The sequence below is a fragment of the Vicugna pacos genome, chromosome 10, assembly GCF_048564905.1.
Source record: "Vicugna pacos chromosome 10, VicPac4, whole genome shotgun sequence".
Classification (NCBI taxonomy): Eukaryota; Metazoa; Chordata; class Mammalia; order Artiodactyla; family Camelidae; genus Vicugna; species Vicugna pacos.
In genome coordinates this window covers 42,899,268-42,913,714 of record NC_132996.1, presented here as the reverse complement: position 1 = coordinate 42,913,714, position 14,447 = coordinate 42,899,268, and the positions used below count along the sequence as shown (strand labels likewise).

General features: G+C 42.7%; 1 protein-coding gene across 1 annotated transcript in view; it reads right to left on the bottom strand.

Annotated features, from left to right (window-relative positions):
• The window catches only part of SLC17A6 (solute carrier family 17 member 6), a 37,331-nt gene extending 23,689 nt beyond the window's left edge, over nt 1-13,642 (bottom strand). Inside the window, exons 1-3 of the mRNA XM_006209277.4 lie at nt 13,450-13,642; nt 10,462-10,714; nt 8,744-8,862 (exon numbers count right to left, since the gene is read on the bottom strand). Of these exons, the coding sequence (XP_006209339.1) occupies nt 8,744-8,862; nt 10,462-10,714; nt 13,450-13,535 (458 nt within the window). The 5' untranslated portion in view covers nt 13,536-13,642. The remainder of the gene's footprint in view (nt 1-8,743; nt 8,863-10,461; nt 10,715-13,449) is intronic.
• Between the last annotated feature and the right edge of the window lie 805 nt (nt 13,643-14,447).

Here is a 14,447-nt window from a genome sequence, read left to right as displayed (position 1 = left end):
ATAGGAGAAATATACTTAGTAAAGAAGCACATTGTTTGAAATCAGACATACTGGGGTTCATTCCCCAGATCTTCCTCTTACCAGGTAGTGATCTTTGGGAAAATAACTCTGCTATTTTGTTTTCAGTTCTCTCATCAGTAAAACAAGTGTAAGAATGCCTGCCTTATAGAGTTGCTGTAAGGAAGAATGATAATATATATGAAAAGTTTAGTGATACACATTTATTATTCTATTTAATTCTAATTGCATCTGCCTACTGAGACGGAGAACTAAGGAAATTATGAAGATGACTTATATTTCATATCTTCTCTCTTTCTTCCATCCGCTACAAGTGTACTGTTTAGGGAAAGGTAGAAATTTCATCTCTGAATGATCTACTTCAACTTGATCGGAAAGCTCTTCTGCTAGTCATTCACCCCTCTCCACATTTCATGATTAGAGCATCTTGTCTACGTTTCCCTGCCGAGGAGCTGACTTTCTATTTTCCTCCCACTTTATATCTAAAAGCTGGATTTCTGGACCTTTTTGAACTCTAGTGGAGGAGAAGGCTATCTTCTACTCCAGCATAAAATGAAGCAGGCTTGCTACTGCTTGAATTCAGGGAGCGTAAAGAGAACGTGTGTGCTGTTTTCCAGGTTTGTTTTTAGAACCCTTTGTCTTTTGAAATTCCACTGTGGATTTTTTCAGGAGCAATTTCAATGTTTCTCCATAGGCTAAATGTTAACATTTAAATCATATAAAATAATAACGTAGTTTATCTGAGAATGTTTTAGTGAGTTGGTGATTCTAGGACAGAGCTTTAAGAATCTAGTCAATATAACTCACCAATTACACACTTGTAAAATTAATCTGACTTCTGATTTGTATTTTGGGTTTTGTTTTGTTTTATTTTTTACTTTATAATCCATTTCAATTAAGAAAACTCGCTAAAGGTCTGATTACTGCTTCTTCTAAGTAAAGGTCAATAATGTGTGGGGAAATAAAGAAATACTATATTTTCATTAAAAAAAAGCCATCAGTGAAAATTCTAGCAAATGACACTAATTTTTAAGCCATAAACTAAACTAAAATATTGCTTTTGCTGAACAAGTAGTCAAACTATCTAATTATTAGATAAATATTACTGAACTTGAAGTTCTAAATAGTAAGATGAATCTCAACTAAAGTGATATTTCATTCTGTTTAAAGCCCCTCTCCATATAATTGGCAGCTAAAGTGCTACCTTAAAAACCCACTCCTGGTGTGAACATAAGTCAGAGATGGGCCATCAGTAATTGACTTGAGAAAAAGAAAATCGAAGAAATATGCTTACTAAATATGAAAATCTTAACTTTTCTATCTTCTCACAAGATTGGAAACTGGTAGGTGCTCTCAGTTTCTCAAAGAACATCATTACAATCTCTGTGAGATAAAATAAGGACCATTTCCTTATTAAGATTGCTTTTCAAAATGATAAACCACTTGAAAGCTACTTAAAATTGTTGTTTGCCTCATGATTTCCTCTGCAGCATGACATACTAAAATGAATTCAATTTGCTTATTTTCAAGTTAAAATCTAATTTTGTTTTTTCCCTGCTTGTTTTACACACACACACACACACACACACACACACACACACACACTCCAGTGTTCTTAAAATGATTATATATAAGAGAATATTATTTCACACTGTAATAAGACATAGAAAAGAAGTGTGTGTGTGTGTGTGTGTGTGTGCACTTTTGAAAGGGGCATGGGGAGAGAAGGCTCTATATTACTAGACAGATGCCAGATTTGTGAGGCATATAGTATTCCTGATACAGAAATGTTTAGAAAGCAAACGCAGTTGCTGAAAACCAGCATCACACTCTGTCTGACGATTAACATTCATTGTGACCCAGAGTGAGTTGGCTGTGAAATCCCCAGTCATATTCTTTTCCTGTGACCCATAGCCACAAACACCCTCACATATCAAGGCCACCCCACAAGGATTTGCCCGGAAGAGGTGACAAGAACACTGGTGACTTGTCATTTCTACCGATAATATCTATTTTCCTGGAATCAATCCATCAATTTCCATTTGGGCAAGAGCTTGTCACTTAACAGGGAACTAGTGTTCCTCACCCCAGGTGTGGCACTAATCCTCTCCTACAGGGTCTGTACGAATAGACTGATTCAGGCTGTTTAATGGATTTAATCTAATCAAATCAGGGCTAGGGTGCCTCCTTTTGTTACATCTGACGGCCCCACTCCCAAATTAAAAAAGGAATACACAAGAACAAGCCAGCCCTCTGGGTCCCTTGGCACATCATTATGCTGTAAAAATGACTTCATCACTCATGACAGAGAAATGAGACAGCCCCAACAGTGGCATATGGTAGCAGAGAATCATTCTACCAGCTGCCCACCGGACTCTCTCCACCCTCAAAATCATGTCCCTCCCCTCGAGAGGCTGCTTCTGCACTGCAGTTGAAGGATGTGGCAGCCGCAGGGAAGCCAGAGCTGGTCATGGGGAGAGGAGAGGAGGATGGAAAGAGAGGGAAGCTCATGGCAGCAAACCACGTGCAAGCCCTCAGGGACCCCCTCCTCCTTGATACATCTATTCATCTCCCAGAAAGGATATTTCCTTTTGTCAGAAAAAGAAGGCCTCTTCTGCATCGCCCCAGATCCCTAACCTTCAGAGCCCACAACGGGGAGACCACTTGATGTTTTTGATAGGGAGCTAGGTGGGTGAAATTGAGATAGGCACCTCTGTCTCTGAAAGACTGGATGACTAGAAACCCATTCCATCATAGCAGGGTGGTGTTTCTTGCAGTAGACTTTGTGGTCATAGTCTGAATTATTTTCTCATCAAAAAGAATCTGCAAATGTTTCTCACTGGAAGGATTAAGAAACTCCTGCTTGCAATAGATGTTGCAATATATGGGTAAGTATAGAGGGGAAAAGATGATTAGATAGATAGATAGATAGATAGATAGATAGATAGATAGATAGATAATAGATAGTTTGGTGATGAGACTTAAAAATTAATTTCCCATACTTATTCTAATAAATAAAGCACATCTTCATTATCTTTATTTCTGTGAAAGAAAAAGACAAAACAACCAGCAAAATTATTCCTTTCTAGGCTTAAATATGAAGATGTTGTGTTTAAAATATCTTTGTTCCTCTTTCTGAAAATCATTCTCACAAGAGAATTTTTCATAATAAGGCAAGCCAGAATATTTACCTAAAGCACATCAGATTTCACTTTTATAAATGCAAATGCACATTAGTAAACAGTTTCATAATCCATGCATTAGAACTTGTTCACTTTTAAGTATAAATCCTCTCTCTTCTATATCAGGAGTACAAATTGAGTTGTATCAATCAAAAGCCCAAGGAAGAACCTCTTCTTTCTTGTAGGAAAAAAGGTCTACACTATCCCAGTCACTTTCAAACCTCAGCAGTCTTCAAGGAGCTCAAACTGCCAAATCGTTCGGTCAGAAGAAAAGTTCCAAATACCACATTTTCTCCCTCAGGAAAAAACCACACTATTTGTTTAAGTCATTATCAAGTTTGGATTTTGCCTTTTGCAGGGGACAGAAGAGAATCACTCACATTATGGCCAAATCATTTGGGAGCTAGCACACACACAAAAATACAGTGTGTTTCTCCTGCCACAAAAATCTAAGGATCTCTTGGGCCTGCTAAGGCTTCTGTCTCTAATTCGTGGCTTTCTGTCCTGGATTTGGGGCATGATAGATTGTATGCACTCATTCAGAGAGCAGAGGGCTCAGCTTGCTGCTGAAAGCAAACTTGGTGATGAAGCAGAAAACAGGAGGTAGAGGTGGTAAATGTCAATGTAGAGCTAGCCTGTGGTCGTGCACTACTGGACACCTGAGCTTCGATCAAAATTCCTTTGTGACTTTGATCAAGTCACCACCTCCCTGATGCTCTGCTTCCTTCCCTGGTCTAGAAATTGAGAGGCCTAGATTGGACGAGCCCTGTCCAGTTCTAATATGGTTTTTTTCTGTTACAGGGACTTCATTATAAGCTGTAGATACATGTGATCCTCATTTTCTTTTTTTTTTTTAATGTTTTTTTATTTCTTCCAGCTTGTCTCTTTATTCAGACCATTTATTTATTTAATAATTTCTTTGTTTATTTTTTGGAAGGGGAGGTAATTAGGCTTATTTATTTCTTTTTAATGGAGGTACTGGGGATTGAACCTGGGACCTCATGCATGCCAAGCACACATGCTACCACTGAGCTATACCCTCCCCCGATCCTCATTTTCTTACCTGAAAAAGATAACTGTTTTCTCTTTAGCAAAAAGTAAAGTTAGAAACCAAAGAAATACCTGAAAAGATAAATTGTCGTACTAGAAACTGAAACCTTGTTGAATAAAGGATAGGGGTGGGGGAAAGTCATCTGTAATTTTCAACAGTGAAGTCCACCCTCAGACTTAAATGGATTTCTCTAAGTGCAATTATAATGCCTGGCTAGAATTCAAAGACTGCTTGCACTGAATTACTACACTGTCTCTACACCCTTGGCTAAAAATATTTTTTGAGACAGCTCTTTACAAAGCCTCCGAATGAGACAAATAGCATTTTCAGTGAATAATAATTTTACTGTGAATAATGTGTATGGAAAGGTAATTTTAAAAGCATAAATATGACATGTGAAAAGAGGTGTTTTTTTAATCACAATAGAAATAATCTTTTTACATTACTATTACTTAGGGCAAATTTAAACACAAGTGATTCTGAATGATCATAAAAATTTCTTCTTTCAATTTCTTTTTCTGAATTTAAGATGTTATTAGAAATAAATGATAACAGCCAATGATTATTGAGTGTCAGGCATTTCTAAGCACCCTACACGTATTCTCTTGTTTATTGCTCATGATACTTATATCAGGCAGATACTTTTATTAGTCCTCTTTCTCAGAAGTATAAACTGAGGTTCAGAGTAGTTAAATAGTGTTCTATGTCACTCAGTTATGAAGTAATACATTCAGGAGTCTCAACCCATATTGGGCTTTACAGCCTGAATCTTAACCACTATGCGATATTACCTTTTTTTTTTTTTAAGCCCGAAACAGTTTATTGTGATGTTTATTTTATTTACTTCCCAAGTATCTATCATGGGCTGGGGACTCTTTGAGATGCTAGACATAAAGTGGTGAAAATGCATGGATAAAACTACCTGCACTGGTATAGCTTATATTTTATTGGCAGTCATTAAACAAAAAGATAAATAAGTAAAATATTGGTATGACAGTTGGCAATTAAGTGCTCCATAAAAAAAAAAATTAAAGCAAGGTTGGGAAATCAGGACAGGTGCAGAATGAGGAAATTTTAAAAATAGGGCTTAAATAATACTGCCACCTAGACAGAAGCAGGAATAGTCCTTGTGAATAAGACGTTGCCCATTAAAAACATAATGTTGACCAATCTTCCTTTGGTAAATCTGACCTTGGTTGGTTATGCCTTTGTGAAAATTCTGTCGTTTCTCCCATTAAATACTTGCCCAAGCTCCTCGTCACTCTCTAAATGCAAGACAGAGTTTTTAGCAATTTCACTTTTGTAAGTATCTGGATTATTTTAAGCCCTATGCTCTTTATTGCTTAAAGACAAAGTTAATTTTCCCCCAATACCTTTTTATCGCTGTATTAAATATGTTTTCAACTAAAAACATTTCAGATTTTGTAAGGAGTCTCTCTTTGATTCCCCACCCTAAGGCCTTCCCTGGAGATGACCAAGTTTTCCTTCCCAGGTTGTGCAATAGCCCCTTAAGGAAAAACAAAAGGAAAAAATGACGTAAGAGCTCCCTTAGGAGACCCAGTTTCCTTTCCCTGTGACTCGCCTGCTTCCTTCTCTTGATGAGCAGGAAAGCAAGACTCCTTAGAGTTTGACGAGAACAAGGACCAAGGATCTGTATTCTGACCGAGGGTGGGGCTGCTCTTGTTTAATCCACGAATTGCAGCAGCCAAATCATGGCTGCTTGTTCATTGAGAAATTTGCCAGGAGGTGTAACCTGAAGCCCTTCTCTCTGGAGGAGCTATCTCCACACACCTTGGTTCCTCTACTCCAGTTCCGCCCACAACAGTGATGGCAAACACTTTCCAAAGTGAGCTTCTTTTACACCTAGAGGGAAAGGAATCTGTCCCCAGTATCCCACTCTGGGGAAATCTTGTTCTATTATTAAGTGATCTATAGGGAGACTGGGCATACAACACTTATTGCTGGAAAACTGGCCTTGCTGTGTTGTTTCTACTGTTTGTGGAAAAGGATCAAAATAAGAAATATACATCTTTCAAACCAATTCTAAAAACCTCTCAGATTTTGTGTTAAAAAAAAGAGTCTTCTAAGATAAAATTTTATGTAGCATGCACAGGGCTAAATGGACATTCACCAACATGTTAATAATAGATGTCCTGGGTGATTAAATTATTTATTGTTTTTTAAATTATCCTCCTTAATGTGCTTTTCTTATTTGTTATGTAACACTTGTATAATTGGAAAAGGTAGTGTTAGACATTTGTAAGCCTGTTTTCACAGGAGGCTTCCACTGTATTTAAAATGTTTTGTTATCGTCTTCAAACAATGAAGCAAATATGTAAAAATCCTAAAATGTGATTGAGAAGTCTTTACTCTTCTATTGGTTCATAATATTTTACAATAATAAATTTTGACCCTATTTTTCTCAGTCTTGGAGAACACAAAACATTGTATGTAAAAATATTAAGTTTCTCTCTCTTAAGTATTCATTTACATATGAGGTGATTTGGGATACCAATGAGAATCCTAAAATTTAGAAATTTTTCCTTTGAGGAAAATCTACCAAATAAATTAAAACCTGAGTCAGCATCAGTCTGTTCTTTACTAGACAGGACACAAATGATAGCAATGAGCTTGCATTTTTTTTTTTAAACAGGAAAACCTGTTTACTGACCTCCCAGTGTTAGAAAGAGGGAAACCAAGAGCATCCCTGGTGTTTTTTCCTGGCAGGAATATGTTAGCATTTTAACATTTGGCAAGCTGAAGATTTCGACACTGAAAAAACTTAAAGGCATAACCATCATATTTTTATTTCATATTACATTGTGTTTCCTACTTTGTGGGCTTTTTTCCCCCCATTTTTGGTGAATTGTTGGATCTTTTTTTTCCACTGAAGTGAGGATATTTTATATACATATGTTTGGAGTATTTCTCTGGGAAGTTTATTTTGTTTTAGAAAATATATTTAGGAAATATCAATCAATATCAAAATCAAGACACTATGCATTAGGGATATAAAAGCCAAAAATGTAGCATGTTCATTACCAGTAATATTTAAGGGATTACTTCCTTTCAATTTTTCTGCCCTTTATCAATTTTTTCTTTGATTTTTCCTATCCATACAATTGGGTTCTCTATACAGTTAATAATTTTCAATTTAAATTGATACCTTTCTTAAAAGAATGTTTTATCTCCTGTTGGGACTGAGTACTACCCATCATAATGTCAGGGTAAAGACAATATTCAAAAGGCACTATTCCTCATCTATTGCACTCTCCTTTTGACATTTTGAAGCACAGTCCAAAAATCCTCACCCTAGGAGCATTAAGCCTAAAATAAATTTCCAAGAACTTCTCCCAAGGCTTTGGAGATGACTGAGAAATCTTGGGCAGGAAGACACTTCGAGTGAATGGAACTGTAGGTGACAAAAGCCACGGACAGGCCTGGGAGATTTCACTGAGAGATATTGATAGACCAGTTTAGGAAAGCAGAGAGAAGATCAAGACTAAAGTGGTGCCCAGTTTCAGATTACTTCCCAGGAAAGCTTAACCTTTTGGGGGGAGGGAGAGGGGAAAAGTCATAGATACAGGGGCTAAAGGAAGACCAGAAGTCTTTACTTGGGCTCTCTATGCAGCAAGACCGGGAAGGGCCAGTGCATCCGTTCTTTCTTAGCTTAACATTTAGATTTAAGGAGCATTTAGTTTTTTATCATCCTACACACAATGAAGTGAATGAGGCTGCTTCTCTCTCTCCAATGGCCAGGCTGTGCACCTTGACCCCAAACCCCATCAGTCCTTCTGTTTCATATTTCGAGGTGCCTCTGCAGGTGGCGCTGGGGGCACTCCTGAGAGCTGGCCCTAGGACCTCGGCTGCTGCCACCACCGCAGCCAGACTGGAGGCCGCTGGACGCAGCTGAGCGCCCTCCCCACCCCCGCCCCTATTCAGCGGAGCTCATTAACAGGTGGAATCGCACCCGGGCGCCTGAAATCCCGCCTGGCTCCATGGAAACAAATCCTGCAGACCCAGAGCACCATCTGGGCGGGTTCCCCGGCGGGGCTTTCGACGCGCCCTACGGGCAGGTCAGCATCGCTGGGAGCAGGGACACCCGAGGGATGCGCAGACCAGAGCACAGTGACACCTCCCCGCCACCTCTTTGTGTTTCGGCGGCTTTCTCAGCTCCGCCCGCTCCACGCCTACTCTCAGCTCCTACAGGACTTAATCCACGGCGACCCTTTCGCCAAAAGCCAGTTCAGCGAGAGCAGTGAGGAGACGGCAGCAAGGTGCGCCCGCCATGGAGAGCCCAAATCCTTTGGGGCACCTTATTGTGGAAGGAGGTATCGCGTTCCAAACCCGAGAGAGGGTTCCAGGGGACTAGGAGACCTCACTCGAGAGTTCCCAACCTCCACGAGGCTGTCATCCCTGCCCCCAGCCAGTGCTGTCCCCCGGAGGGTACCAGTCCCACCTCCCCCTCCGCCCGCCAGGCCCGGCGCTTTACCTGTTGGCTGCCAGCCGAGAAGCAATGTAGCCGCCCGGAATCTGGGTGATGATGTAGCCCCAAAAGAAGGAACCGTGGATCATTCCCACGGTTTCCGGGTCCCAGTTGAATTTGGCTTTCTATGGTAGTAGGGGAAAAAACAGGTGGAGGGAGAGAGTAGAGTCAGTGCTTGGGCTGAAATTCACGTTCCATATGTCGGGCTAAAGAGCCCTTCCCAACCGGGGCTCTCCCTGCATTCCGGGCGTGGGGGTGACTTAATTTTCGTTTCCTAACAAAACTGACTCGATACCTTCTTATAAAGAATAAACGCCTCTTTTAACTTAAAAAAAAATCGTGCTCATTTCAAACGGATTATGTAGTGAAGCTGGGCCCCCTGACTTTGCTCCCCGACGACTGTCAGGCAGGTCGGATCACCTCGATGAACGAGGAGTTATCAGGGCTCGGGTTAGGGAAATTACGAGTCTCTACTAAGAGATTCCATTCTCTGGCTGGGGCTAGAGACTCGTGGCGGGAGTCCCTTTAGCCGACGTCGACCCTGTGCGGACACAGTAGTGGAATCGCTTGGAGAATAGAACCCAACTAGGGAAATTCTGAGGAAGGAAGGTGGGAGCTTGAGATGGGAGGTGCAGAAGGAAGTCTGAGGAGCTAGTGGAAAGAATGGTCCTTGCAAAATGGAGATGGGCGTTGGCCTCCGGGAAGATTTGCAGAAGCCAGGGGAACTTGGGGGAGTCAGTGGAGAGGAAGGTGTTGCGCAGGGGTGGTCCTAATAGCCGGAGAGGGGTGTGTCTCAAGGTCTCGGCCTAACTCCGCCCTTGCTAGCCTGGGCCGCCGCACAAGGTGAATGTTACAGTACACTGGGGCGAACTAGCTGCACAGGAAAGGTGACGAAGAGCGCTTATCCCGCCTGGGGAACTGGGGACGTCCTTCTTTCCCCTTTGAATAAAATTTTGAAACCAAACACACTTTGCAGGGTCTCTCGGAATACCCGAGTCCCACCGTGGCTCTCCGCTTTGCATTTACAGCCCGTCCCAAGTATCTCCTCTCAACCCTTGCTCTGCCTGGCTTATGGTCACTCTGATCTCTAAACAGGAAGTCCGAATCCAAGGGTTTCTGCGACCTTGAGGTTGATCCTCCTGTCCCTAGGCGTCACCCAACGCACATCATAAGGTTACGGACTGGATTCCCAGTGACCCCAGACTGTCCTGCGCTGCGGCTCCTCTCTCTCCCCGCCAGTCATGTGGGCGGCTCCCAAAGGCTGGGCTCGATGGAAACTGCCGATATGGGTGCACAGTTGTTTTGATTTGTTTTCTGGTTCTGTTTCATTTTGGTTATTAAGAATGTTTAGAGAGAACTGGTGGAAGTCAAGGGGAAATTATAATTAATCTGCTGTTCTATTCCTCCAAGTAAAAGAAAAATATTTCGATCTAGGTTTAGCGGACAAGTTTAAGCACCAGCTCCTTGGATGAAGTCACTCTCCTCAAAACCATAACGAACCAGACCCTGTTTCCACTTTGCAGGGGAGAAAAGGAAGGCCCAGGGAGCGGAAGAGACTTGCTGCAGCGTGAAAAGGCAGGAGATAGCGCTATCGTGGCCCATCTTAGAAGGGCAGTGCTAGAGGGAGGTTGAGGGGGCAGCCAGGCTTTCCACATCCAGTGGGGAAAGTGGGGTTCAAACTGGTGAAGCGGCTTTGCGACACCACCCGGCCGGCGCTCGCCCACCTCCTTGATGACCTTGCCCCCGCGGTGGATGGTGCTGTTGTTGACCATGTCCACGATGGCCACGCCCAGGTTGCAGCGGATGCCGAAGGAGATGCAGAAGCCCAGGCCGCTCATGATGGCGATGATGTAGCGACGCGGCAGGCCGAAGCACGTGCAGTCGCACAGTGGCACCTTCTTCTCAGGCACCTCCAGGGGCTTCCCATCCTCCGTCAGCTCGATGGTCTCCCCGGTCTCCTGCTTCTTCTCCAGCACCCTGCGCGGCAGAGCGTGGGGAGGTAAAGGTGCCGCGGGTTAGGCACCCCCGACGCCCGCCCATTCCCAGTTCCCAGGAGCAATCAGGACTGGGGGGAGGGGCGCTGACCTGCTCCCCCTACCTCAGGAGTTAAGGTGCTGGGGCGGTACCAGGCTTCAGGACCTCCTGGGCTCTCTAGCCTTCTCGCAGTCCTCCTCCCCCCGGCAGCATTAACTTTAAAACCTTCTAGCCCATGGCAGCCAGTCCCCATCCCCTCGGGATCCACCCTACGGCGCCTTGATTCACAGACACCTCCTTGATTTACAGACAGCTCCTGGGCCCTTCTTGCTGGGTCTGCAGTTTGTGAGGGAAGGGGCAACCCGAAAGGCGCCTTCTCAGCACCTGGGTAGACGCCTCCCACCCGCAGCGTTCTATCCCAGAGACAGCCACCTTCACCGAGCCACTCAGCCGCCCGAGGGCTGCTCCGCGGCAGGCCCACGCACAGTCCTGCACCGGCTCTACCCTTTCCCTCCCAGCCAAGGTGAAGCTCTCCGGGTTGAGGAAACTGGGATCCCGCCCCCTAGCTGAGCCTGGGAGCCCCCGGGGACCAAGGCCTGTCCTGTCCGTTGGGGTGGTCTGGTGACCACGGAGAAGGTCTGTGAACACTCTCTGAGTGTCACTCTCTCTCTTCCCCTTCCTCCTGCCCCAGGGTGCCAGTTCAACGTTTCCTATCCTGTTACACTTCTTACTCTTTTCTCCCTTGTAAATTGAGTTTGAAACAAAGGCCTCCGAAGCATATGGCCGACACCTAAGCGTCCTACCGCCAGAACATGAATAATTAATTATTCACAATCTCGCGTCATTACTATCTCGGTTACAAACACCGAAAAATGCCATGGGCCCATTTCCAAAGACGTAAAATGCGACTCTCAGATATACGAATGCGCCCCCAAATCAAAGCTTGTAAGAAGTTTCACACCAAGGTAGAAGATCTCACATTTATGTTTTGTTTTGTGTGTGTGTTTGTGTGTGTGTGTGTGTGTGTGTGTGTGTCTTTAATTTGCATAGTATTTCACAAGATTTCACCCTCTGATTCAATTCCTTTTAGGCTTTCGTCCTTGGTCCTTGCGGGAAGGGGATAAAGGAAAGCAGAGTGATGGGGAATGGTTTTACTAAAAGCTGATAGTGTTGTTCTGGTCCACAATATATCTGTGAAATTTCTATTAAAAAGAAAAATGTGAATAGTAACGCACTGGGGGCTCTTGAGATGGATATTTAAACAAAGAACCTCCCCATTTATAATTGGCAGGTGTTTTTCAATCCACCATGTAACTTATTTCTATGTGTGCCCTTTTAAATGATTATATCCACACACAATCATTTTCATACACACGGTAAAACAAATGAAAATTTTAGATTAGTTTCAAGAATGCATAGCTTGGGAGATGACTGTCAAGCAATTTGAGACTATTAGAAGAAAAAAAAGTCAGACTTCCAAATTCTACAAAAGACCACCTGGGGAATAGATCATAAAGGACTAGACAGCATTCCTAAAGTCTAATCCCAACGTTAGAACACCTGACAATTTATTTATTCTGGGAGAGAAAAATTCAACTAATATGAATTTTTTTCACATTGGCTTCATGTGCTTGTATATGCAAAGTTGAACTCTGCACCTGAGCTCCCCACCTGATGGCAGCTGGGATGTGAAAGAACAGTTCTTTTCAGGGCAGTTGCGGAACCGCAGGGCCCTTGCAGTATCAACTGCCGCATAGGAGCATGATGGTGCTTACAAAAAGCCCACCAGAACCAGAGAGATTTGGAAAATAGGGAGGTGCACTGGTCATTTTCTTTATATTTCCTATACATTTCCAAAGGCTTCAGTTTCCCAAATGTGAAAATTAGCACTCTCTTGGAATCGTTTATTCTTTTGTTTCTGCAATGTCTTCTTGATTTTGCTCATATTATTAAGAAACAGTGTATTCGTGCAATATTTTTGATAGGATTTAAACTTGTGAAATTGACAACATAATTAGTACAGTGACTACTGGTAAAATAAAATGTAATTATTTCTAGTACGTTCAAAGTCATTTTCCTAGTTATTAGTAGGGCTTTTCTTAAAAGTACTGTGGTATTTCCCTTTAGACTTCTACAAGAGGTCCAATAATTAAAAATACATATACTTTGTTTCAGATGTAGAGAGGAACTGCTTTAGTTATCAATTATTGATATATTGTGATTCTTCTTCCTTTAATACAGAAGGAAGATTCCACTGAGGGCTTCTCTACTCAAGTGGCTTTGAAGCTGAGATACAGATTTCTTTTTGCCACTATTCTTAGGAATTTTCTTGGTTAATATTTTTAGATGGTTGTGATTTTTTAAATTCATTTTTCTGCATCAAAGGAATTTAATTTGGTGTCACTATAAGCAACAAAAGAAAGGTTCTTTGAATAAGTGCAGGCTATTTCACAACGGTAAAAAGGATAAATCCTCAGTAGAAAAGGGTAGGAATCTGCAGGTCCTAAAACAAAATCACACACACACACAAACACAAAAACAGACAGGTTCATTTAGTGCAACATTCCTGAATTAATATGTCGGTTTCCGAAGCAGCTCAGCTTCAGCAATAAGCCAGGGGAAAAAAAAGATTTTCTGATCATATTACATTCTGCCTAAGCAACCAGGGTTTAAGAAAATAGCTGTGTAGATTTTTTTCATGCTGAGTCCCAGGCAAACATAGGTTTCCTTTCCCTTACCTGTAGATCTGGCCGAGGGATTTTCCAGCAAAATTCTTTAGCCCTTCTTTTCCTGGGGTCAAAATCCTTTGTTTTACCGACTCCATTCTTGCAAAGCTTGGTGTCGGCTCTTGCCAAATTTAAATAGTGATCGCTATGAAAGGCGGGAGTTGCGCATGTTGTATTAATCGCTTAAGGTAGTTGTAGGTTTTTTCCTTCTCAGCAGAAAGGTATCGGCGTGGCTCTTCAAGAGTGTGAGTGAGAGAGGGGAGGGAGAGTGAGAATGAGAATACAACAGGATAGCTGCCTGCAGCCCACGGGTTTCCTAATAGGAGAGTTGGTAGACACAATCAGAAAGTCTCATTGGAAGGGGAGGATCCGGCGGCAAAGGGCGCACGCAGTGCCATGGTATTCGGGCGGGTGCAGATGAGTCCTTGTCCTGGAAGTCAGTTCACTAAAAAACAATGTAAATTCCGGGTTTTAAAAGTCTTGTTTCTGTCAAATCTTCTGCCTTTTAAACGCTGGCGGAAATACCACAGAATCCTTCTGTAAAGGCAAAGTCAAATGAATAGCACTTTTTAAAATGGTGTCTTTGCTGTAAGGAGCAGAGCACTTCCAAAACTCATGGGAGCATCTTAGGTCTCAGGTGAGCGATGCTGCTGTTAGTTTTTTCCTCCTTGCCCGTGATCTCCTCCCATCACGCCGGCGCAAATCTGCTCTGCGGTAGAGTCGAATTAAGATGGAGAAACCTTGCTGCTCTTTGAGGACGTGAGTAAATAACACACAGTTCTGACTTGGGCAGCGTCAGGAGGGTTGTTTTTTTTTCCCCCTCCTGCACGGCTGACAGCGCCTGCCTGGGCGCTTCCCGGTAAAATGGTTCAGCACCACGGACAGAGTACGTTTCAGGAAAAGGTGAGGCTGCTTTTGGCTGGCCAGGACGCCAACTTTCTAGGGGAATTGGGAGGATTGCCCTGATCAAGGACCATACCGAGGATCTTCAGGAATGGATGCTATGGAAA